Source organism: Pelodiscus sinensis, unplaced genomic scaffold, assembly GCF_049634645.1.
Source record: "Pelodiscus sinensis isolate JC-2024 unplaced genomic scaffold, ASM4963464v1 ctg62, whole genome shotgun sequence".
NCBI classification, from domain to species: Eukaryota; Metazoa; Chordata; order Testudines; family Trionychidae; genus Pelodiscus; species Pelodiscus sinensis.
In genome coordinates, this window is record NW_027465946.1 from 418,417 (window position 1) to 443,612 (window position 25,196).

At 50.4% G+C, this 25,196-nt stretch overlaps 1 protein-coding gene across 5 annotated transcripts in view; it reads left to right on the forward strand.

Annotated features, from left to right (window-relative positions):
* Nucleotides 1–25,196, forward strand: part of PAK4 (p21 (RAC1) activated kinase 4) — a 93,199-nt gene that overhangs the window by 44,583 nt on the left and 23,420 nt on the right. For 2 of the 5 annotated variants that reach the window (XM_075917211.1, XM_075917210.1), the window contains exon 2: nt 21,442–21,665. In XM_075917211.1, coding sequence (XP_075773326.1) covers nt 21,462–21,665 — 204 coding nt within the window. In that variant the 5' untranslated portion in view covers nt 21,442–21,461. Of the gene's footprint in view, nt 1–5,308; nt 5,344–11,566; nt 11,590–21,441; nt 21,666–25,196 lie in introns of those variants that run through there. The other 3 variants (XM_075917213.1, XM_075917209.1, XM_075917212.1) reach the window with 3 other exon arrangements.

The following is a 25,196-nucleotide window of genomic DNA, read 5'->3' on the forward strand; positions in this document are numbered from 1 at the left end:
GAGGAAGTTTGTGAGTGAAATGTTTTGGAAGTGTTGGGTGCTGTCAGAGCACCTTAAAGCATGTTTCCCCCACAGACTTGGACTGATGAATCTGTGTAAAAGGGGCTTTGTGATAGTTGGATGAAAGAGACTAAATAACCAAAGTGTAGTTACCTTTGTTTTGAGACCCTTATTTTTTGTCATTACTCTCCAGAAAAATTAAATTACTTGTCTTTTTTTTGCCTACAGCATAAGTGTAAATGCCGTTGAACTTAAGTAGCCTGATATTTGGAGTGAAAATTCCAAGAGCAAACTCAAGACAACTGGGCAGATCTTTCATGCCAGACTCCTTTTATGATTATTAAATATATGAAGACGCTGAACAGGAAAATGGTCGAAATGCTGTGGTTTGCCCTGATTTACCTTGCTGTTCTGTAGAATCGTAGAATCATAGAACTGGAAGAGACCTCAGAAGGTCATCAAGTCCAGCCCCCTGCTCTAGGCAGGACCAATTCCAACTAAATCAACCTATTATTTCTGTAAAGAAATAACTTTTCCTTCTGAACATGCTTTTAAAATGGAAGGTTGGTGAGACTGAGAAGTGGATGCTTTATTTGAATTGCCATCCCAGTTTTACTCTGGGGACAGCTGGCTTACAGATTTGATTGGCTGCTTGAGGGTTTTATAAAGGATCCTGAGTCTTTAAAGTAACCCTCAATTTTTAGTGACAGTCGTGCAAGGACTTGGTCACCAGGACTCTTGGACAGATGCACTGATGTGTTCAAGGGGTAGAGTTGAATTTTTGATATCCATAACCCCTTGCTCTTAAAGCAATTTGAGATGTCCTGATGAAAAGTGCTTTGCAAAGGAGGTCGGTATCATTATCCCCCTGATACAGATGGGGAAACTGAGGCTGTGATAGGTGACGTGACTTGACCCGCATCATCCAGCACTCCAGTGAATACTGAGATTAGAGCTCGGGTCCCCAGAGTGCCAGTCAAATGTACTGCCTTCTAGGGCATGTTAATAAGGGAGCATCTTGTATATTTTCCTCTCCATCTTTTGATAGAAGGGGGTGTATGGTGGGGAGGTGGTATGTCCCTCTCCTATTAGACTGTTTTTATTTGGCTGGGATTTTAGTGACCCTGCTATGTCCTTGCTAGTCTGTTTTATCTCAGAGTGTAACGCACACATGTGCACGAGAGAGACTTACAAAAGGGTTCCCACCAGTGTAGCTGAGATGATGGAGAGCTTATTGCAGGCAGGGCTCTGGAGGCCAAGCCTGGTTTCTGGCATTCACAGGTTAACTCAAACTGGCTCTGGCCAATAGAGCTTTGGCTACTATAAGGCACCTTCTGTCTGTTGTTGCTTCAGCTGAGCTGATACTATGCATGGCAGGGTGTCTTGGTAAGCTCCCTCAGGCAGCAACTGTCACGAACGTGCTGTAGTGGGGCCCTGGTCCATGCTTGTCTCCTAGGTGTTACCATGATACCAATAACTCATTTCCACGGCCACCAGAACCAGCAGTGTCAGCCAGGGTAAACCGAGCTCAGCCACTTCTCAGTGGGGGCCGTGCGAGTTAGTTGAGCTTAACTTACCCCCTGTCCATAGAACTGCTACGCCACTGAGCTCAGATGTTCTTTGCAGAAAACAGAATGTGCTTCAAGACAAAGGCAAGTGTGCAAATGACATCACTCAGGGCTTTTTCAGGGTGGGGTGAGGCTGACTTACTCTGACCAGTGTGCCTAAGTCAGGATAAGGCAGATCTGTTTGGGGAGCTCCATACTTGGAACCCCACAGCAGCCTGCTTCCCGGATATATGGAAGAACCCAGCTTTTTGGCAACCCATGGGTTTTCTTGCAGTCAGACTCTCTCTCCTCTTCATTGTATTACTTTGGTATGTGAAGGTGGTGCTAGGAGTTGCCAGGGTTTGTGCACACACTCCTGGGTGTGTGCTGGCAGGAAGGAGTGCTCTGCTGTGTGTTGTTTATCCATGGCTGGGAAAAGTGTTGGTTAATGGCTGACTAATTAAACGAGGCAGAGAGATAAAGGGAATGTGACCTGGGTTAGGACTGCAGGCTGTGGAATGTGTCACTCTAACTGGAGCACAGTTTGGTGTGGAGCTGCAAGAGGGGAACAGTAAGGGGAATGTTGCAGGGGAGGGGAAGGGTTAGACCAGCTGGGCAAAATGATCATGAAAATTCATCAGCCAAGATCCCAAACCTGCTTCCTAAATGTGAGGATGGCAAAGCTAGTCCTTGCTGCTTCAAAAAATCACCCTGAGTCCTAGATTGCTCCCTCCTAGCCTTGGAATGTAGGGTTTAAACAGCCACCGTGGTAGCTTCCCCCTGGAGAAGGGACTTGAGGTGCCCCCAGCCTTCTCTGCTCCAGCCCACCAAAGTACACTCGCCTCCCAGAGCAGGGGCTAGAAGAACCCAGGAGTCCAGTGGCAATGGGATTTGCCTCATATAATTTCTAAAGCAAAACCTTTTAGGGGAAAAAGCCCATAAGGTAGAGTTTTGCAAGATTAATGTCCATACTGAGCTGGAATAATTGGATGGCAGTAGTTGATCTTGTAGCTCTGACCAGTCCTGCATAAGGCTTGGAGGGGGTGTTGCCAATATACTAATATCGTGTGTGTATGTGTGTGTGTGTGTGTGTGTGTGTACACACACGCATGCATGTGCAAAATACATCTGGTGTAAAGACCCATGTGCTTCCTGAGAAGCAGGCATAAGCCAAACCCCAGCCCAGCACTTTTGAAAATAGTCTCACAACAGGGTAGTGAATTCCTGCTTTTTTCATTGATAAGACTCAGGTATTGTGCTGCTGGCTGCAGGTTTCTGCTGGGACAAAAAGGAGAAACTTGACTCACTGGGGACCAAAGATCCTAGCAAGAAACTTTCTTGGGACAGTGAAAAGAGGGTGTGAGGTGGTTACCATCCCCTGGGAGGCTTGTGACACTGAGTCATTACCTGGAAGTGGGGTGAAGCTCTTTTCCTGGATGATACAAAAAGCTGGCCATCACTCCAGTGTGACTAATAGGGACTAGGGAGGCATAGTTGTGGGCATTGAGGCTTTTCACTAGTGCTTAACTCAGGTGAATGCAGGCAGCAGGTTTCCCTGAGTCAGCAAATCAGGTAGGTGACACAGCAGTGCTTGGCCAGCCCTGTGGATGCTGGTTCTCTGTGAAGAGAATGATTCCTGAGCACGAGGGCTGGGGGGCTCTCTAATAGGCCAGAAGGTCACTGTGAAAATCAAGGCATTGGAAGCTGTTTTCCTTAATTGTGCCTATTGTAGAGCCTAAGCACAAGCCAAGATGGGGACCCTCGTACTTGGTGGGACAGAGTAGTAGGCTGTCCCTTCCCTAAGGACAGGGCAGCATTTGCTACTCAGAAGAAACTGGATGGGGGTGGGGTATCCGTGTGGGGAAAGATGTTCCCCACACTCCACAAATACCCAACTTGCCCTGTGCTTCAGGAGTACCAGATGGCTTTGAGCTTCTTTATAGGATGTGCTGGGGGGAAGGGAAATCTTGCAGGCTGGGAAAGAGGGTCTCTCCTGGTACATGAAATACACAAGCAGCTGAAGAACATCTGAGACCGGCTGGATGCCTTCCCACTTCATGTGGGAGCTGGGCAGACTGCAGGGGGAGCTAGCTACAGTGACTGAGGTCTGTGACCACAGCTGGCCAACACATGAGGTCTCTAGCACCTGGGAGGATACTTCTGCCTTCCCCTGTATTCTTGCCCCTCACCCCTCCACTTGCAATCTAATCAGTCACCTTTTGAGTCCAGGTCTCCTGTCCCAAAGGAGCCGTTGGGTGGATTGGGCTTTGCTGGAAGTGAAAGAGAGGCCTTTCTCCTTTTGTGTTCACTACTTGCTGAAAATGCCACTGGACCTGCGCAGGGAACACGCTTGAGAGCATAGGACTCAGGTTAGGAGCTCTGTGTATTGTATCTGCCCTCGGGAACCCATTAACTGGTTAAATGTAACTTGTATTTGATTAACTATTAAACAGGATTTTATATTCCTAATGCAAATAGGAGTAATACCCGTTGGGCCTCCCTTGTCCGGCACCCTGGACCTGAGTGGTCCTGAATGAGGGAGTTTGCTGGACCAGAGGAGGTCAGGCTCAGGCTCTCCTGGGGCTTCCCTGTGAGTCGCTGATCTGGCCAGTGCTCTGCCCTGGGCCTACTGGCAGGGCTTCCTGCCCCTGGCTGCACTCCTGGCCAGTAGGGCTCCCTGCCCCAGTCACTGGCCTTGCTCCGGGGGCTCCCTGTCTCGAGGACACTGAGCTCCCACCCATTGAGGTCCGTGACTGGGATCCTTTGGTCCATCAACATCCGTGGTCCTGCCGGACCAGAGAGGTTCATCCTATATTTGTCTCAGCAGCCCCTGGGATAGGCATTAATGGTTTAAGTATATAAAGCTCTTTGAGATCCTCTGACCAGGCTGCCATATAAGTGCTGAGTACCACTTAATCCCTGTGTGAATTCAAACATAACAAACCCCTTCCATTTTAACAGGGCACAGGTTGCTTCATTTCCTCTTCTAAACTAGTGTGTATACGGCTTGTGCTGTGCAGCTGCTGCCACATTCCACCCAAGAGGTGGCTGTATTTCAGTGTTGTGGCGTATTATATGGCAGTGTTTCTCAACCTTTTTTTATAAAGTACCCCCCCCCCCCGTGCCTACAATTTTCAGACACACACCATTTTTTTTCTACCATTGCAATACATTTCTTTTAAACAACTTAATTGTAGCCGGGCAGGTGATGACATTTTTGGGTGTAAAAAGTACAAAAATAATAAAGCACTGTAAAACTGAAAACAAATTCAGTTTTCTCCAAATTTCAGTTGTTTTGATGTACCCCCCAGACTTCTTTCGAGTACCCGTAAGGGTATGTGTACCACTGGTTGAGAAACACCGTTATATGGGACTGAGATGAACTAGAATGCCTGTTTTGTATGGCAGTGTTTTTTGTCTTGTTACCTTACTCCTTTTGTTGTGGGACTGGAAAAGCTGCCAGGGAAACTTGCAGAAGCAGATCCCAGAGGGAGCTTGGTAAGGTTAAGTGCTGGAATTTACAAACCGAGTGGGCGGGATCTCTGACTCCTGGCCTGGGAGGAGCAAGTAGGCAGGCCAGCTGGTTGGTGCTGGAATGCTCCTAACACATGCAATTCAATCTTGGAATGGGGGAAGGAAGGCTTCTGCCAACCAACCAACTGACTTCTGTGGGAGGAGCTGCAAGGAGACAGGGAGGAGGAGTCTAAGAGTAATAAATAAGGAGCATCTGTTTGCAGTTGCCGCACAGCCTCCTGCACTTCACCAGTAGAGATGCAGTCCCATGAAGAAATGGCATGTAAGTTTTTCTTTTGAATGCCTCTTTGCCTTGTAAGTAGCACAAGTTAATGCTCTGTGATCCTTACGGACGGCCTCTTGTTTCAGAGGAGCTTGGTCAAAGGCCTGATATCCAAGTGGTGTGTATCTGGTGGCCAAACCTGATCCAGTTAGCCGAGGTAACTAGGGAATGAGATGTGAAGCGCTCCAAACAAGTGGGGGGAAACAAAAATGCTTCTGCAATCCAGTCAGGCACACTGCATTCCTGGGATGTGGCCAAGTTTAAGCTTCTCTCAGTGTAGTGGAAAAAGAACTGATGGGACAGGGTGCAGTCTGTGGTCACCTCTCTATGGCAAGCACTTTGTTGGAAGATGCTGTAATACGGGGAGGGTTTTTTGGTCATGCTCTGTCAGCCTCCAGAGTCTGACCAGGCTCTGTCCATCTCCTGTGCTTTTGTGCTGTACTTGGAGAGGTTGCATATCTTCTCCCATTAGTAGACATGAATAATTTGATGTGCCTTTCCAGACCTGCCAGTGTCTGGGTGGGCGAAAGAACAATGTGGCCATTGCATGTCAGCATCCGTTTCCGATGGTTTCTCATTTAGTACTTTAAGAAACAGATAATTTAGAACAAAAACCAATCAAGTGGGGAGCAGTCTGAAATGCCGAGCTTCCTTTTCTTTTTCATCATCTGTTTCCATGTTCTTGATCTGTTCAGAACTCTTTCAGCTGCGTTGGCTGCTTTTGTCAACAAGCTGGCCTTTGTTTTGCCATCAGGCACCAGAGGCAGCAACAGGGTTGGAACTACTTCGGTGCTGCATATGGGCAGAAATCTTGCCCTCAGACTTTCGCTGGCGTGAAGATCTGTAGGGATTATCTCTCTTAGTTGCCCTGCTGATGTAAACCTAGTCCTCACACAGCCAAGGTAACCTGGCTATAGGCGAGTGAGTGTTCTGCAAAGGTACCAACAGAAAAGGGTGGAAGGCATCTTTTTGCTTTTTTGGTGTTTACAATCCATGAATGGCTCTAAAAATTAAGTCTTCACATTCATATTTTGCCGTTTTGGCGTTGGGTGGGTTAAACACGTGTGTATTAATCTGCAGATTTTCCAGTGCTGTCCCTTAGGATTCCAGGTCCTAGTCCTGGGAATTTTACCCAGGAATGGGCATCAGTCTTGCACTTGATATCGCGGGAGCAGCGTCGGGGTAGTAAGTGCAGTGCACTGCACACCCGTCACATCCAGGGAGACGCCTCCACCGATCAGCTTAATCCATCCTGTCTGTTGAATTGTTGGGACCAATAGGCAGCGCAGGGATTGCGGCTATTTCTGTCCCAACTGGGGGAGGGTCTGGTTAGCTGTGGGGACTCTCTTGGGTAAAGAGCATCTTGAACTGGTGACCTACACATCCAGAGCAGGTCTGGAGTGACGCAGCTGGATTGTTCAGTGGCGTATGTGAGCTGGAAGCCCTCGCTGGCACCTGGCCACCCTCATTCTTGGCAGGCTTGGCACAGAGATCATAGGGGTGGAAATCCTCTGTCATCGCTAGTCCTTCCAGGTCAGAGGGGAAGCTGGCCAGGCTCCTGCCTGGATTGTCCAGTTGTGTGGATTAGGACTCTGTGTTTTGTGCAATGCAATTCATTTTAATCCATGGTTGGGTGCCTTCATGCTGCACTAACCTGCTTAATACTAAAAACCATGAGCAGTCTGGGGCAACGTAGAGACTCACAAATATATTCGATCAGGTGAGAAGTGGGTTTTACCCAGGAGAGCTCCTGCCCTAATGTAATTTGCAAGCTCCACCTTGCTGCCTCTATTAGTGAGAGAGCCACATTCCTGAGCCCCCATCATCAGGGTGACCTAGCCCCAGGGTGCAGGCAGCTAGAGCAGAGGGAACGTTCTTCCATCAGCCCAGCGGCCTTCCTTAGGGAGGTGGGTTTGCTGTTATGACTGAGAAATTCTGTCTATTGCTGTAGAAAGCGTCAGCACTAGGCTGCCCATAGCACTGATGTGGCCTCCGTTTCCAGAAGCTTCCATGTTGCATCTTTACTAGCACTAAATTTGTAGGGCCTGGTCCTCTCTGGAGCCTGGCTAGTACTTGGATGCAAATCAGCTGGGAACCCCCGTGGGTGCTGTAGTTAGCCCTTCTTTACAATGTTTCTCCTTAGTTTATCCATCCCCCTGTCCTTCCTCTCCCCACCCCCCTCAGCAAGGATTCCTCTAGAGTCAGAGAGTTTACTTGCAGGAGTAAAGTTTGCATGAGAGCCCTAAATAGTTCATCAGTTCAGAAAGACCAAGAAACCCTGTGGCACCTTGGAGACTAACACACATATTGGATCATGAGCTTTTGTGGGTAAAACCCACTTCATCAGACGAATTCAGAAGGTGTTTCATGCAATTCTGTTGCCTGAGCAATACATTAAACTCTGTGTGTGTGTTAAAGATGTAAATCCAGAAATACTCCTGGTGCCGCATCATTGAGAATCTGCTTTGTTCCCTGTTAACCCCCTGACCTCCTCTCAGCTAAGGAAGACGGCTGTGCCCACCCACTGCTGCTTTGAGGAAGCCAGGATGTTTGCAGACACCTTCTGGGTTCCTTAATGCACTCAGCTGATAGTTCACCAGAGTCAGGTTACACTAGGGAGGAATGAGGCTCTGGCTGTTTCCTAAAGAGGCGTCGGTTTTCTCTTGCTTTGCCCCTTCCCCCCCATTACAAATTTTGATTCAACATCTGGTTTTTGAGTTTTAATTTTTCATTCATTCATAAGAGGAAACTCTTCTTGTCTCATTCACGCTGAGGATGACTCGACTTGTCTCTTAGCAATGTGCTCTGAGGATTTGGGGGTAGAATGAGATTGACGAGTGCCTACATCACTGTGTCTGAGAAGCTTGGTAAAGGAGTTGCTGCAGATGCTTGCCTACTCCGGGCCCACCAGGTGATGTTGCCAACCAGCTGCATTTAATAACATTGTATTATGGGGTTGGCTTGGATGAGCCAGCTGTTGAGTTGTCAGCTGTTGTGTAGCTTTCCTCTGCTCCCCTTCTGACTTGGGACTGTGGGTTTTGACTCTTTCAGTGAAGTAGACTTACTGTGCATTCACATGATGGTCCGTGTCAGCTCGAAGATGAGCGGGCGACTGTCGCGCTACCTATAACAGTGGAGTGCTTGTCAACGGCCAGCTATTTTCTTGTCCAACCAAGCTGGCTAGTGTAAAGAGTGTTAGTTTACAAGGGCTGTGCATTCACCAGCGGCTCAAAGTCTCCTTTCAGCTGTTGAAACAGGTTGTTATACCAAGGGTTTTTTTCTTGTCCGTTCTGTTGGCTTGTTGACTCCTCAAGGCATCATGGTTTTATCCTGTACAGTCAGTCGCAGTTGGTCCTTTAACAAAGGCGAGTTTGGAAAAGAGGTTGATACCCAACCCCTCTGTCAGCAACATCTACTGTCAGCAAGCATGTTTGGGAGAGTTTGTCTGTGTGTTCAAGAACTCCTCCTAAATGGGAAGAGCTAGGACCGTCAAATGCAGGATGCAGCTTCCTCTTATTCTAACTTAAGCCAAGGTCAGGGTTTGGTTGTGCCAGTACAATGGGATGTGCTTGGAAGAGGATTGCTTCTCAGAAAACCATATAGAAAAGAGACCATCACCAGGCAGGCAAAAGGGGCTGGCTGGGGGCACCTACCCTAGCCCCAAGCCTTCAGCTTCCCAGGTGCTTTTGAAGGAGGGCAGGGGAGCTGAAGCTCCCTCCTGTTCATAGGGGAACATTGCTGGTGGTTCCCCTTCGTCAAGAAGCGAGAGGAAAGGGCACAGTTTGCCGCATTCCTCGCTCTAGCTGGGGAGCACAGATGAACCTGCACATGCAGCCCTGCCCCAGCTCTGGCTACTGGAGCTGCAGTGGCCATGGAAAGACTCTTCTCTTCTGGCCCAGGCTGCTGCGGTGAGAGGGCTCTTTCCCTGGGGCATCTTCATACTGAACCTCTCATCCCCAGCATACCCCAGAGCGTGATTCAAATGAAACATGTAAGGGTAAGGCCCCATCAACACGGGAAGTTTTCTACCTATCAGTCACAAGGGAGATCTCTATCTCTCTCATGTGCTCACTTTCCCCTCTCTGCTCCAGAGAGCCCTATAACTCATTTGGTTGGATTTCCTTTCCCCCCAGATACAGCTTGTCTGGTCCGAAGGAAGGAAGGGGATGGGTAGGTGGGAGGGCGGTGCTTGTCAGTATCCTATGGGATGGACAAACCTTTCACCTTCTATGTGCTGGTTTCTGGTAGATTTCTTTAATGAGTGGTTTGCTTTGATCTGTTGCTGGGCAGGACTAAAGCTATATCTTATTTTTAAAGGACACGGATGCTTAATGATGTAAACAGAACTTTAGTGTTCCCTGGCTTTGTTTATACCAGAAAAAATACATTTGGGTCCGCCCCATGGCCAGATTTCCTGTGTAATGGCTAGTCCAGAGCACAGCAGCTCTAAGCCCTGTGTAAAACACTCTCAAGTCAGCTTTGTACCTTGCCTAGTGGAGTTCCTGCAGTCGCAGTAACAGACCATCCAGTGTCAAAGTCCTGGTCTGAGTCTGTAGTTAAAAACACTATTTGGCAATCTGACACTCACTCTGTTTTAAAAATTCTGCCTGCTCCTCACATAAAGGGGATTATTGGCACTTTGATTTCTGCCTGAGAGCAACAAAACTACATACAAGTACAAACTGTGGCAAGGTCATTCCAGAACCACCGCCTTCTGATGGCTAGAAACCTTCTTCTCCAGCTACCCTTGCTTCCTGGCTAGTTTCTCCCCCTCTGTTCTTGTGCCAGCATCCTCCCGTGACTTCAGCAGCTTTTCTCTCTCCAGGGTTTTGCTTCTCCCAGCACAGAATTAGCATGCTCAGATCCACATTCTGCTTGCATTTGGCTGATCTACACAAACCAAGCTCTTTCATTCCTCTGCTCATCCTGGTGGGCAGTCTCTGCTCCTGGGCAAGTTTGGAGGGCAGGGAGGTGAACCAATCATTCCTGGTGCTTGTACGTGAGCATGACTGATCCCACTGCAGCATCCTGCTTGTGTGCAGGAGATTTCCCTGCGACTTGTGGCGCAAACCTTCAGACTGTGTGCAGGGAGTTGGGTACTTTCCTCCTTCAGAGGCAGGTGCTCTGCAGAGCGTGGAGCACTGGCAAAGCCACTTGGGCACCCTTTTTGATTACAGGCCCAGTGTGTGGTTTTAGGTCAGGGATACTCAGACTTCGGAGATTCAGGAGCCAAATCACTAATCAGCATTGCCCAGAAAAGGGGGAATTGGTGGTTTTATTTACTGTTGTTATGTATGTCCTGAGTGTGTAATATTCTCACAGCAAAATGACTGACCAAGAATTCTATAGCTGGCTAAAAACCTAGTAAAAGCACCCTGATAGGTTACTAACTTAGACCGGTTAATTCAGCCACATACTGCAAAGAGCTACCTGTGGTTCCCGAGCCCTGGTCGAAGTATCGCTGCTTTTAGGTGATATCTGGGCCTGAAGAGACCCAGGCCTGGAACTGTCCAACATCAAACAGTTTCCAGCAAGGTTTGGGGATTGACGTACAGAGACCTCTGCCTGGTGAGTACCACGGCGAGCACACCATTAGAAATCCCTTTGAACCTTCTAATAAAAGAGAGAAAGCCTTTGGCATATAAGGCTTTCAGCTTGACAACATCCCTTGTCCCATTCTCTTCGCCCTATGTCAAACTCTCAGACTGCAAAGGTGGGAGAGCAGGGGTCTCTCTCAGCTGCCTCCCTGGGTAGTCCTGCCCTCTTGGGGAAGAGAAGAGATTTAGTTTAGATGGGCTGAGTGTGGTGATGTTTTCTAGAAGACCAAACACAGTCACCACCTACAAGGGGGAAGAGAAAAGGCAGCTTTGGTCTCTGATTGCTCGCTGCTGGAAGCTACAGAGGTCCAGTACGTGGTCTGACCAGCCATTCTGAGATCTGGCCATCTCTTGACAGCATCAGACTGGGGCACAAGAGTGTTGCAAAATACATAGGCTTGGTCAGCTGCCATGTCACCTTGGAACAGTTTGGCAGGAGATGCTTCCAACAATGCTAGGAAGATGTGCAGGGACCAGATATGGTCTCGTGGCTTTTCCATTCCTGTCTGTTTGCCATTTGTTACCTCTTGTCTTCCAGGTCGATTGTAAACTTGATAGGGCAGAGGTGGTGCTGTGTTCTCTGTGTGCTCCCTGCCACAGTTGAGTCCTGTGCTGTGATCCGGGATCCATAGGCCCTACCACGGTAGGAGTAAGTTCTGTCACTGTAGCTTTTTTAGCTATCGTCCATACCTGTCTAGCTCGAGTGCCCCTGAGAAGTTATGTATCCATTGCGGGCGATTCCCTGCCAGCAGAGGTGGATGTAGAGGTGGACGGTTGATGGATTGTTTGCCTGGGTGCGTGAGTAGCATGCATGTTTGCAGAGCTTGGGCAACAGCAGCCCAAAGAGATGGTTAATTCTGCATTGCGTTCTGAGGACTGCAAAGCCAGTGGTCTCCTCTCTCCACGCCATGAATTCCATAGGCCAGATTCTGTGACACTTCTGTCTGCAGCTCTTCACAGCCTTCCTCTGTTGGGCAATGCAGCAGAACCTCAGAGTTGTGAACCCTGGGGAATGGAGGGCGTTCATAACTCTGAACCAAACAGTGGTTTACACTAAACTTTACTGTGCAGAAGAAAAATGCAGTTCTGTGCTGTATTTCCTGATTGAGTACTTCTGGTTCCAGATGAGAGTTGTGACTGGCTGGGTGGTTCGTAACTCTGAAGTTCCACTGTCATTGCACCGTGGGGGCAAGAACAGAGCAGTCAGTCCTAGAAATCCTTCAGTTGCCACGGCCATTCCCAGGGAGGACTTTGAATTGACACAAGGAATTGAAATCCCTCCAGTGTGGAGCTAGTGCAGAGATTGGCATGTGAGGTGGTATTTGGTTCTTGGAACTTCCTCCAAAGAATGTGACACTATTGGGCTGTTTGGATCATTGGTGGCATGCAGTGTGACAAACCCAGAATGCCTTTTTCCCAGGGCGGAAGAGTCTTCCCTCTTGCTTCTTAAAGGAAAGTCTTAGACGGTGCCTCAAACTATCAGTTTCATTCTGGAACTCCTAGGTACCTCAGACACCGGAAGCTTTTTGGAATCATTTCATGACCATGATCTCACAAGCAATGGATGGCTGGTTTCCTCTTTCCCTAATTACCATCGGCTTTAGTCATTTGTTTCCATCTGTGTGGCTATGTCTCCTTTCAGTCAAGGAGTCTACGTGAGGACTGGTCTGTTCATTGACATTTCTGGACTGTGAAGTGATTCAGGAGTTGAAGGGAACTGTCCATTCTGGGTTTACACACAAACTGTTGTTGTAAGTAAAGGCTTCCCAACATCCTCTGGCAGGGAGTTCCACAGGTTGTCTGTGTGCTATGTGATGAAATACTTCCTTTTGTTTAAACCTGCTGCTTATTAATTTCATTTGGTGACCCCTAGTTCCTATGTTATGAGAAGGAGTAAATAACTTGTCCTTATTTACTTTCTCCACACCTGTCATGATTTTATAGACTTCTGTCATACCCCCCCATTGGATGTGAATTGGCTATTTGTCTCATCAGGCTGTCGTCACTCTTCATTGAATGTTTTTATAAGATTTATTCTGTGATATTTTAGAGTGCTTTCAACTGTAATTAGTCTAACACCTTAAATTTTAAGCTGTCCAAGGCAAATACACTTTTTAGTGGGAGTAAAATCAGGCTTGTATGTGGCAGTGATGTGTTTTTAAACCCACAGTTCCTTTGGTGTTTTGCGTTCAAAATATAAAAGTGCTAAAAGCAGCTTGGATTCTAAGTGAGCAAAACTGACTTCAGCGGTTTTTGTTGCCTCCTATCTGAGAGCACCATAAAAAAGGAATGAGTGTAACTCGTCAGAAGTAAGTCATGTTTTAGCACTAATAATCTAAGGCAGGGTTAGCAACAGAAGTAAATGTGTATTTAAATACATAAGCTAATGCACTCAGGGTTCTGAATCTGTTTTCAGTGTGTAAATAAACGTCCTGGTTTCAATGTTTTGAACACATGTAGCTCCCAGCTGTTCAGAAGAGCCAAGGTACTTCTATTTAAACAGCTAAGTCTTGATTGATTGGTTTTTTTTATTTAGGAATTTCACTTCAGGAGTGTGAGTTGGAAAATGTTGGCTGTAACTTCCCTGACAGTTCCTTTGCCAAGTTTGCAAGCAGATGAGACACACACAGAACGTGAAGTGCATCTATTATTGTCGAGCATCCTTTCTCTGGGAGACTCCAGGTGGCTGCTGCCCCTTGCTCAGTGGTGGCCGTATCTGGCTAGCAAAGTACAGGGGCTTTTTGCTGTTTTAGAAAGTGATCGTAAACATATCCGAGTCTAGTTTTAAAGCTGGACGCGGCTAAGGATGGGGGGAGGAGGGAAGGGCACAGCCCCAGCAATGGCAGCTCTGTGCTGGGGCCCGCGGCAGAGGTGGTGCTCCGCATGCCTGCCCTCTGCCCTCTTTCAGCATTTGCTCAGTTATGTCAGTTTTAAGGACCATATTGGATTTTGGATTCTCTTTTCTGCTTGGTTTATGAGAAGCATTCCCAACTGCTTAATGAGCTTTTAAACATCAGCATGTAACATGTTTGGGATGGAAGTGTTTTGTCATTTTAGCAACAGGGCTGTGTCCACAGCCTCATCACCAAAACCTGGATAACCTTACTTTCGTGTTCCATAGCAGCTTGCCTGTTTGCTCTTCTCGCGCTTCGATTGATTATTGGAATTTCATTTATTTGGTTTTATTTTCTTCCTAGTTTAAGTACAGGCAGTCCCCGGGTTACATGGATCCAACTTACATCGGATCCCTACTTACAAACGGGGTGAGGCAACCCCGCACTAGCTGCTTTCCCCCAGCAGACTAGGGAGACGCGAAGCTAGCGCCCCCCCCCCCCCCCCCCGAGCAGACCAGGGAAACGCGGAGCGGCTTTTCTCAGTAGACACCTCAGCTTGAGAATAAAGGACTGAGGGAAGTGAGGTGTGGGAGAATAAAACTGAGCCCTGGAGAAATGTTCGGCTAGAGTTTCCCCTACAATATGTACCAGTTCCGACTTACATACAAATTCAACTTAAGAACAAACCTACAGTCCCTATCTTGTACGTAACCCGGGGACTGCCTGTATTCCAAACTCAGAAAGAACAGGCAAGCAAATAAGGCAAAATGCCTTCAGGCTTGAGATCCAAATCCAGCTGTTCTGCTGGAAGATAACAACCCAAGTCCAAGTTGATGGGAAGTGGAGAGTAAATGAAAGACGAAAACACAGGATCGCTTTGGCTGGGAAAATATTTATCTGGTACCATTTTGAAATCTCCGGGTTCTAGAACAAGGCTGTGCAGATCCAGAGCTGGCAGGCTTTGGATTCTGCTTCCCGTGTGGAAAGAGGACGGTGACTGGCCCAAGATATCGCAGTGGGTTGGTGGTACAATTGCAAATGGAACCCGGTAACAAGCCTGGTGTTTATTCCCTTTCCAGGCTACTTTAAGCTATTTGTAGCATTGTTAGTTTTAGTTTCCATTTCCTCAGGCTTCTAAGGGACTGTCTTCACCGCAGTTAGCTTCGCTCCCGTGAAATAATGCCTGAGTTGCTGTGTCCACATGGGTATTGCATACTCTTACATGGAGCACTGTGATTTGAGGGCACACCCATCCCATGAGGCTTAGCACGGCAGTAAGCTGAGCTGAAGCATGAATTCTTCTAAGGGGTCTAGTGGGAGAACATCTCTTCTTTCCATGCACCAGGGGTGGGTGGGGGAGAGTGGGAAGGCATTGGAGACTTAGCAGCTGAGTTTGCAGCTGACTGCCTGTGCTCCTCAGCTCCAGCCTACCCACCGATATGGGCCAGCCTGCCCAAGTTGCAAGCAGCACCCTGGGTGAGTGCGGGGTTCTCTGTGTGCGGATGGAAGCTGAGTTAAGAGCTGCAGACGAGCCCTGGCAGGAATCGCATGCACTCCTTGCAAAGCCTCCCTTGCCACTAAAAGGTGGCAGAGCTGGCAACGAAGCTACGCCCTGATTCGGGTGGCTGACCCTGATCTCCTCACGCAGCCTGCCAAGGAGTCTGCCAGGGCATGGCTGGGTGGGAGGAGCTTGTTCCAGAACTTAGCATTCATACAGACCCTGCTAATGGGCACTGAGTGCCCAGCAGGCTGGTGTGGGGCAGATTTACAGCCCCGCTTGCTGTGCCTTAACAGCCCAGCTTTGCATGTGTGTCTGCCTTCGTGACCCATCAGACAGCACTGTCCTACCTCAAAGGGGCTGCGTGGGTACTTAGAGGGTTGTGGGCTGCTCCGGTATTACAGAGGTGTTTATGGCTGGGCTATAAAGCCAAGCCAGCACGTTGCCTTTGTACCTCATAAAGCAGCAGAGAAAGGGCACAAGCCCTCTTATTACGCTCCCATGGCAAGAAGCAGGAGCAGAGCTTAGATCTTAGGAGATGGTGTTTCTGTAATGCAGTAGAGCCTTGAGGCTCTATAGTGCTGGGCACTGGGAGTAACACAGTTACTGCCCCAGGCCCCTGGTAATTCCAAGCCACCCATCCTGCTTAGTTAGCTGACTGGCTGCTTCACAATAAGTGGCAGGGGTTGGTTTGTGTGGGGAGAATGATCCTTCTGTGACTGGTGTGCTGTGAGTGCGCCAGTCACGAGTTATTGACTCCTCTCCTGTCCTGTATGGTGTCTGCACTCATTTGCCTCCCAGAGACTTCCTCTTGTTTGGAGCCATGCCCAAATCCAAACTGGTTTGGTGCCTCTCTGGGAAACAGGTACTGAGCAGCATGGAGGAAACAGGAAGGGAGATTGTCGCAAGTGGAGAACTGGTTAAACAGACCAACCAGCCCATGAGGAAGGAATGGGCTGTTAAATGTCAGCAAAGCAGTGGAGGTTCAATGTGTCGCTGCTACAACCAGGGGACCTCTGCATATCTGCGCTAGGGGTGTTGACCATCTGATTAACCGATATTTGAGTAACCTCACGAATTCTTATTGGTTAGTCCATTATTCTATTGTCCCTGGGGGCGGGGCCAGCAGCCAGTGTACCTCCCTTCCAAGGCACCCGCTGCCACTCCGTGCTGCTGCCTCTGTAGCAGTGGGAGCTGGTCTATGAGGGGAGCCAGTTTAAAAACCAGCTCCCTTCGCAGACTGGCTGCTTGCCACCCGGCGCTGCTGCCTCAGAGAGAGGCAGCAGCGTGGGGTGCAGCAGCCCTTGTTCAGGGTGGGTCTGAGCTCCTGGACCTGGGGTGAGTCGGAACTGAGCTGGGCTATCTGCCTACCTGCCTCCTAATACACTTTAAATGCAAAGCTGCAGCGGGGGTAGGTCCCGGACCTGTTGCAAGCCAGGACTGAGCCAGGCTGCTGACCAGCCTGCTAAAAAGTGTACTGGAGGAGGAGGGGGGAGAAATGCGTGTGGTCTATAGCATTAACCTATAAACTTTTGCTAACTGGTTGATCGACTACGCTATTGCATCCCTAGTCTGCGCAGCTGTTCTTCTGAGTGTCAGAAATGTATGTGATACTTGTGACAGTTCCGACACAGAGATCCCCTTGTGACTGTCACTTAATGTGCTAAGATACTGCTGAGCCAACCTTCCTGCCCTCCAGGGTGCCCCTTTACTCTGTCTTGCTGAGCCCGGTGGGTAGGACTGACTCAGAGATGGGTTGCAGCTCTCCGCAGTAATACAGACACTGAATTCAGCTCTGCCCCGGGAAGGCTCAGACAAAGGGACTTGTCTCCGCACAGCCCCAGTGGGCCCTGAACCCCAGAAGCTCATGTTGTTTGCCCCCTTATGTAAAGAGAGAGCTGCACAGCTGCCTCCCCACCCCTCCCAGGTAACAGTGATTTACACTAGCTTTATTAATAAACAAATGTGAGTTTATTGGGTTTGGTAAGTACCGTATATTCCGGCGTACAAGACGACCTCTGAAGTTAAAAAACATCCCCCAAAAATCGGGGGTCGTCTTGTACGCCAGATGCCCCGCTGCCGGAGCCCCTCCACGGCTTTGAAAGCCTCGGGGGAAGCCGGCGGCGGGGCATTCCAGGCGCGCATGGGCTGCCCCCCCTCCGGAGCCCCTCCGTGCCGCCGCGGAGGGGCTCCGGAGGGGGGGCAGCCCATGCGCGCCTGGGATGCCCCCCCGCCGGCTTCCCCCGAGGCTTTCAAAGCCGCGGAGGGGCTCCGGCGGGGGGGCAGCCCATGCGCGCCTGGGATGCCCCCCCGCCGGCTTCCCCCGAGGCTTTCAAAGCCGCGGAGGGGCTCCGGCGGGGGGGCAGCCCATGCGCGCCTGGGATGCCCCCCCGCCGGCTTCCCCCGAGGCTTTCAAAGCCGCGGAGGGGCTCCGGCAGGGGGGAGGGGGGGAAGCCCAGGCGCTCCTGGCGGCTTTGCTCCCGGTGCCTCTGGTCTGCTGGGGACCATCTCCAGCAGACCAGGGACACCGGGAGCAAAGGAGGCGGAGGGGCGCTGGGGTATAAGATGAAACCCTATCTTTTAATTAAAAAGATAGGGGGTCGTCTTATACGCCCAGTCGTCCTATACGCCGGAAAATACGGTAGGATCCAAGTGGATATAAGTAATAGTGCACAGAATAAAGTAAGCTACTGAGCCCGATAAAACCAAACCCGCCAGCTGAGCCTCATGCGCTAAAACTGGTTACGTGGAATCTCTCACCCTCCGTTATTCTGATAAGCAGCTTTCTCAGATTGGCCAGCCTCCGAGTCTGGGCTTGATCCTTCCTCATGGTCAGCCTTAGATGTTTCCACCGCCATCTTGGGTGGTCAGCAGGGGTATCCCGATGGCAGCCCCATTATTCGCTCCCACCTTTCTATAGGTTTTTGCCAAAGGCTTGTGTTGAATTTAATTTTTTCTCACTTTCAGTGGAAAATAGCAGCATCCAAGATGGATTCCAGCATGAGGTGCCCTGATCACATGTTAGGACCAGCCATCACCCCTCTTCCCCTAGGATTACAGGGAAAACAAGTCCATCAAATGGATGGGGGGATGGGGGGGGGAGGAGGAGTTTGGGGACTTTTTTTTTGTTGGCCTCTGGGCTGTCAAGATCCTGAAATACCATTAATGGCCCTCATACTTACATCACTGTTTTAACATGGGTTTATGTGCTGTATTTCTACTGTCAAATACATGAATGATACATGCCCGCAGCTATATACACATTCAGCAGGGTCTCCTTACAAGAGTATCTTGCATAAAGCATTTTCCAGTTATGTACGTTCTTTTTCAGAAGCCTGTTCCCATGAAGCATGTGAAATGCACGATCCCAGTACTAACAGGAATAGCTCCGTGCCCCCTCCTAGGAGAGAAGGAGCATGCCAAAGCGTATGCAGGAGTAGTCATGCTGAGGATGTGTGCTCTGCCTCCACAGTAGGTTGATCTAGGAAGGAAATGAGTGAGTTTGAGGGGAAACTAATGACGATGATGCAAAGCAGGCTTGGCGTAACGCTTTGGAAAACCAGAGTTTTAAACTGGACCCCTGGGCAAGAAGGCGAAGCAGGTGGCTGTGGAGATGGTCATCTGGGGAAGGCATCTGAAAGTGAAGGGTTGGAAGGAGGAAAGACCAGTGGCCGGGAAGGGTTAGGAGAGAACCCAGAGGTGGAAGCGGGGACAGGGATAGGATCAAGGTGAGAGATTTCACACTGTTCCTTCAGTGGGAGCCAGTGCAGGGTCCAGGTGAGCAACTGGGGCCCTGGAAAGCTGCGCATCCTCTTGCCTGTGGGATCAGGCAAATGGAGAGACCTGAAATGTGACCACCAGTCTCTGAGGATTTGGCTTCATTGCACCCTGTCTGGGGCACACCGTACTGCCTGGTCTGTCTGCATGGGGCTCCAGACTGCGCTGCTCTCTCGTACCAGTCTCTTTCTGCACGGCAGCAGACCAGCAGTGGCATGGGCTGGATTTCTCCTGGGCGTTTTCTGGTCCTCAGTCTCTGTCAGAGCAGAACTTGCCCAGCTGCAGAGCTGTCACATGCCTGAAGCTGCGGCGTGCTTGGGCACGTTGCCCCAGCTGCCGTGACATACCTGCCATCTGCACAGCGTGGCTGCATTGGCCCGGTGGGTGGGGCTCCTTCCCATTTCGTCTAGCTGCTGTCTGTTTCCTGTGTCCATGTGAGCACTGAGATGGGGAACTTCTCGGGAAAGGTGTGGGGGCGTATAAGGGAGGAAAAGAAGACTGTGCGTAAGACCATTAGCCATGTGCAGAGTTCCCTGGAAGCTGAGTGTTTGGGCAGCCGCCCAGCTCGGAGTCAACGCCCACAGCCGGCAGCCTGTGTTTCTGCTAATGGTGCACATCCACACGTAGCTTGATGCACATCACAAAATTGATTCTGCACATGGATGGAAACAGAGGGAACATTGGCCATGTAGGAGCGTTTAGCTGGTTTGTCCCAGTTATTCTGACTTTATTACAACCGGGGGAGGGGGGATTAGATATTTCCTCCAAGTGTTCAAAGGAGCATGAGAACTAATCTCATAAATGTCTCAGGCACTTGTGGAAACCAGGTGGCTAGATCTGTCCAGTGGGAGAACCTACTCATCCGGGAAGCTTACATGTGAGAGGAGCAAAGGGTTTCCTGGGGTTTTGCCCTCCAAATGGAATGCAATCTGGTGCCTGCACTAATTGCAGGCCCCTACTATTGTATTATGGCAATGCCTAGATGCCTTAGCCCCCGTGTGTGCAGCACAGTGCAAATACGGCACAGCCAGTTCCCCCTCCCCTCCCCCCAAGCTTACAATCTAGTACACTTTGATGCCTTGACACTTTCAAAAGTGACTGGTTTTTTTGGTGCCCAAATTGGAAACAAATTTAAAGGAGCCTGATTCTTTCTCTCTCTCCCTCCCCCTCCCTCTCTCCCAAGTACTTAACCCTTGCCCCCTCAAATTCAAGCAGTATCTCAAGTTGGGCGCCAAAAAAACTTCTGGAAGCGGCATTCGCTCCAGCTGGCATGGCAGTGGGGAAGTCCAGCAGCTAGATTGTTACAAACACAGCAGTAAAATTGGAGACGGGCTAAAAATCCATCTCTCCTTTTAAATGGATATGTGACTAGCCCCAGGCATTGGTCATGAGCCTTTTGCATCTGAGCTCCCAGGTCAGCCGGCTCTCGGCTATGTGGCCTAAAAGTTGTTTGCTATTGGAGGACACTTGGGCCTGTGTGAAATGGGTTGGTGATTCTCAGTCCGGTTCATGGTGGACATGCATCCCCATCTCAGACCTCCCCATTGCTGGTGCAAACTGGCCCCTCTGGTTGGCCATCTCCGCAGACAGGTCAAGAGTTGAATGGGCTGGTGCCCGAACTGCCGCCGTCATCCCTTGCAAGGTACCCGGTCCAGCGACACACCTCGGGTCCCGTGTTCCCTGGAGTCTGGGTGTTTGTGCAGCCGCTCAGCATCGATTCCAGTGGAGAGCACCCTCAGCCAGGCTTTGTGTTTCTGTTAGTGGTGCACATTCACACATGCCTCGGTGCACGTAACAGCATGGATGGAAACAATCTGCCCACAGATGGAACAGGGTAGAGGGGGCATTGACTGACAGTCCTAGATAGTCAGTTCTTCTAACTGAGTCACCAATCAGGTAGAGAACTGATCAATCTCCTTTCCCAGGTACGAAAGTTCTGATTAGGCTATTTTTAAAAGTACTGATTTCAATAAACAAAACCAAACTCTTCTAGTCTGTTCACACACGGGGAGTTGGGAGACCTGGATTGTTGTCCTGCCTCTGCCACTGACTTCAGTGTAAACTTGGGCACCTCCCTTCCTGTCCCTGTGCCCCACTTTGCCTCTCTGGGATATTTAAGACTTACTGCTCAGATGCTTTGCAGTGCTCTGACAGAGGATGGAGAGACGTGCATCTGGTCGGCTGTGGGAGAGTGTCCCTGTCTGATATCTAGGGCAAAGGAAGTGGCAATTTGAAGTCCCATTTGACTGTTTTAGGTAGCTTGCCACCTGGCTGCCGGTGGTCGACTGAGCGAGCTTTATCTTTGCAGCCTCCCCTGGCTCTCCGCAGTTCCATCGTGATGTGACGTGCTCCCCTTCCTCCTTGATGTTTATTTCTCATTCCCCTCTCTCAGGTCTTTTAGCCAACGTCACCATGTTCAGCAAGAAGAAAAAACGCATTGAGATCTCTGCCCCCTCCAACTTTGAGCACCGAGTCCACACTGGATACGACCAACAAGAGCAGAAGTTCACTGGGCTGCCAAGGCAATGGCAGGGCATCATCGAGGAGTCGGCCAAGCGGCCCAAGCCACTGGTGGATCCCGTGTGCATCACGGCTATTCAGCATGGCTCGCAGAAGGTAGGTGCCTGGCAAGCTTTCATGCCGGGCCTGGTTTCTGCAAGGTGCAAGGGGGCTCTGGTGAACGAGGTTAGGTCGAGAGCCCGTACGGTTCCTCCTTTCCCTGACAGATCCATGGGGTTTTCAGGGGGCCACCATATGTAGGGGCTCAGACTTGTAGCACAGGAATAACACCCCTACTGGATCCAGGCACCTGTTCTCCTGGCTTCAGGAAGTGCCAGTCCAAAGCACTGTGTTTAGCCACAGAGAAGGAAGCTTGGCCGGGGCGATGGGTTCATTCTTAGTGCATTTTTGGGGTGCCGCTTTGGCCAAGTGACACAGCAACTTGATCCCCCAGGGCATTCAGGGTTTCTTCACCTCTCTCCTTAGGCAGCCAACGAGATGCAGGTTTAAACAGCACCTTGCTATCCCTGGTGCACTGCTTTTGTTAGGGAATGAGTAACAAGCAACACAAGTCTTAATGGCATTGTCTGTTGCTTCAGCTAAAAGGACCCAGCATCGGGATATCACTGCTCTCATGCTAACCCTCATTGATTCTTTCTAGGCCCCGGTGACCTAAAAGAAGCAATAGGCCTTAGTGGGGAGAACTTGGCTGCTGTTACAAAGGCTCTATGTCTGGGGCCAGTAATTTTCTGCAGCACGTTTCTGTTCCCCACTGTTTTCTCCCAGGCATATGATTGCTCATAAAAAAAGAGAAAACGGTTGAACTGGGTAAGGCCCGGAAAGCAAGCAGTTGAAAGGCCAGGAGTGAAACCCCAAACAGCTGCTTGCCAGACTCGGAGGGCTGTGGGAGGGATGGAGGAAGCATAGTGATCTCGATTCCCAGCAGCATCTGGAAGTCCTGCACTGCCCAGACCTGCGCATGGGCACTTAGCTCTGCAAGGGTAGACTGGAGAAGACTGACTGAATGCCTGAAATGTCCCTGCAGAGAATTTCCTATGGCGTGTGGAAGGGACTATGCTGCCAGGTCACTCGTTGTAATGACCTGAGGGTGAGTGGGAAGGCAGTGAACAGGAGCCATTGTTGGCTAGTAGATGTGAAGCGGGCTTGGGAATCGGGGGAGAACTTGAGCCCCAGCTCTGCCATTGACTTGCTGTATGATCTTGGACTAGTCACTTAACACTCCCGTGTCTCAGCTCAATTACAGAAAGAAGGTTTAAAAACAAGGTGGGGTGTGTCTGGATCATGCCTCACCTTTTTCAAGCACTTCAGATTGGCAGGTGAAAAGTGTGGGAGTTCCAGCAAGGAGGGAGGTTGCTGGTAAAGATGAGCCTGTCGTTTAGTGCTCGTCCGGGCTGTGTAAACGTCTGCGTACATGCCTTGCAGATGCCAACCTGGCTTCTGGGCTATGTATGCGCCTTCCCTGCAGCAGCAAATGGCAGGAAGTGTGAAGAATAGAGCCCAGCAGATGCCGATGCACTGCCTCAAAGACAGCCAGCTCCCGCTGAGAGGACAGTCAGTCTTGGGTGAGAGCACCAGCTGGGTGGGAAGAGACCTGGCTTCAGTCACTGCTCGGCCACCGACCTCTCTGGGCCTTGGGTCTACGCCTGCCCTGAGAGATCTTTGCAGTTACCTTCCCTTAGGGTGTGGTGGGGACCTGGGTTAGGGTTTGTGAGGGGCTCCGGGATGGGGTTGGATAGGAACTGTAGACCGAATTTTCGGCTGCTTCCAAAACACCCACATGTCGAACATTGGCAGGAGCTTGCTTTAAGCCCAGCTCCTCTTGGGAACCCAGCCCTGTTTTCTCTCAATCAGTGTGTGCACTGACGGCTTGGACGGTGCTTGCAAGTAGAACTGTGTTATAACTGGAGGCGATTGACCCCAGAAATCATGCAGCCTCTGGCACTAGAAAGTGCTCTATGTATTTCAGGCTAGATGTAGGTACGTGAAGGTGTGTGGATGGCAGTATGTGTGACGCTTCCTGAGGGTACCCAGCATTGTGAGGCTAGTAGGGATATAAAATCCATGTTGAATTAGTTAACCAGTTAAAGTAGGGGTGGGCGAGGAGGTGCTCTAGCCTGGCTGGGCTGGAATGCCCCTTCCTCCACAACGGGGCTGGAGCAGGCCCCCTCCCCCCCATGCAGGCAGGGGCTGCTCCAGCCTGGTCGGAGTAGCCCTTGCTTGTGCACTCTTCCCTCCCGCCCCCCCCAGGTCCACCATGGACCGGGGGTGCCCGGAGCAGCCCCTGCCCACAGTGAGCCCCACAGAGCCGGAACTGCCCCTGCACACGGCTGGCGGGAAGCTGTCCAGCACTCACTGTTACGTTGAACCAGTAAATATCACCTGTTCAGGATGATGCCCACAGGATAACCCAGGTAACCTTTCACATTCCTGCTTGCTACCCCCTTCCGTAAGGGGGAGAGCTCACAGCACTCTAGGCTAGTAGTGACCACGTGTAAACATTTATTTAAGAGTTTAGAAATTCAGGTCGCGGCAAGTGTCTTGGAGATAAACGTTTCCATGCAAACAAACCCGGTGACGTACGTTCTGCGCTCTGTGCCGCAGCCAGGCACTTGCCTATCTCCCCAGTGTGTTTTCCATCCCTTTCCCAGGACACAGGCTCTGCTGTCAGCGCGTCTCTTCAGGAGAGGGTTCTGTAAGGCTCTTTACCCCCTTTGATGTATCAAAATCATCCTTTGATCTTCCCTAGTAAGCCAGGCACCCGCCTGCTGCCTGTTCCTGCCTCTAAAATCAACCCTGTGGTCTCAGTGGGTTTGGCAGTCTAGAGTAGCTGGTGGCTTAATATGCAAATATGCGTAGACTGTGAAAGACAGTGCTGAGCCAGAGAGGGGACGCCTGCCCGAGCAGAACCGATCTAAACCAACGGGCAGTCCTGCGGCACCTTTGAGACTCTCAGATGCATTAGGTTTATCTAGGGCGGCCAGCCTTTCTCTAGGAACGTGAGTGGTTAACCAGTTACCTATAAGCATCACCGGGGGCTGGCTGGAGCAGTGCCCACTGGTGGTGGGGCAGGGCTCAAGCATGCCCCACTCGCCCGTTTAACATGTAACCGATTAAATGGGATTTTACAACCACACCTTTCACCCAGGACTGGCAGGCAGACTTGGCCAGGCCCTGGGCACTGTGGGGCTTGGCTCCTGGGCCCCTAGAAGGGGCAGTAGCACTAAGCGCCTCCCCTGCCTGTGCTTGGTGCCACCCAGATCATACCATGTGGGGCTCCAGCAGCAATTTAAACGGTGGCTGCGGTAGCGGTGTGGCCTGGAACGTAACCCCTAGCGTCTTGAATACTGCTCATGGGCGCGTTTTGCTGCTGGCCTTGGGGAGACCTCACAGGCCGGCCTGGGGTGAATTACTGTTCGTATTGCTGGCTGAGGGGGTGCCTGTAAAACTGTGCGCCCCCTTTGCCAGGTAGCACAAAAAGAAGTTCCCTGATCACTCTAGGGATGTAAAGGGTTCCTGGTTACCCGGTAAGCATGCCCTTTACCAGCAGGGTTAACTGGGGAGGGGGCCTGCTCCAATTGGGTAGCGGGCCCAGCCTGGCTGGAGCAGCCCCCCGCTGCGGGATCACGG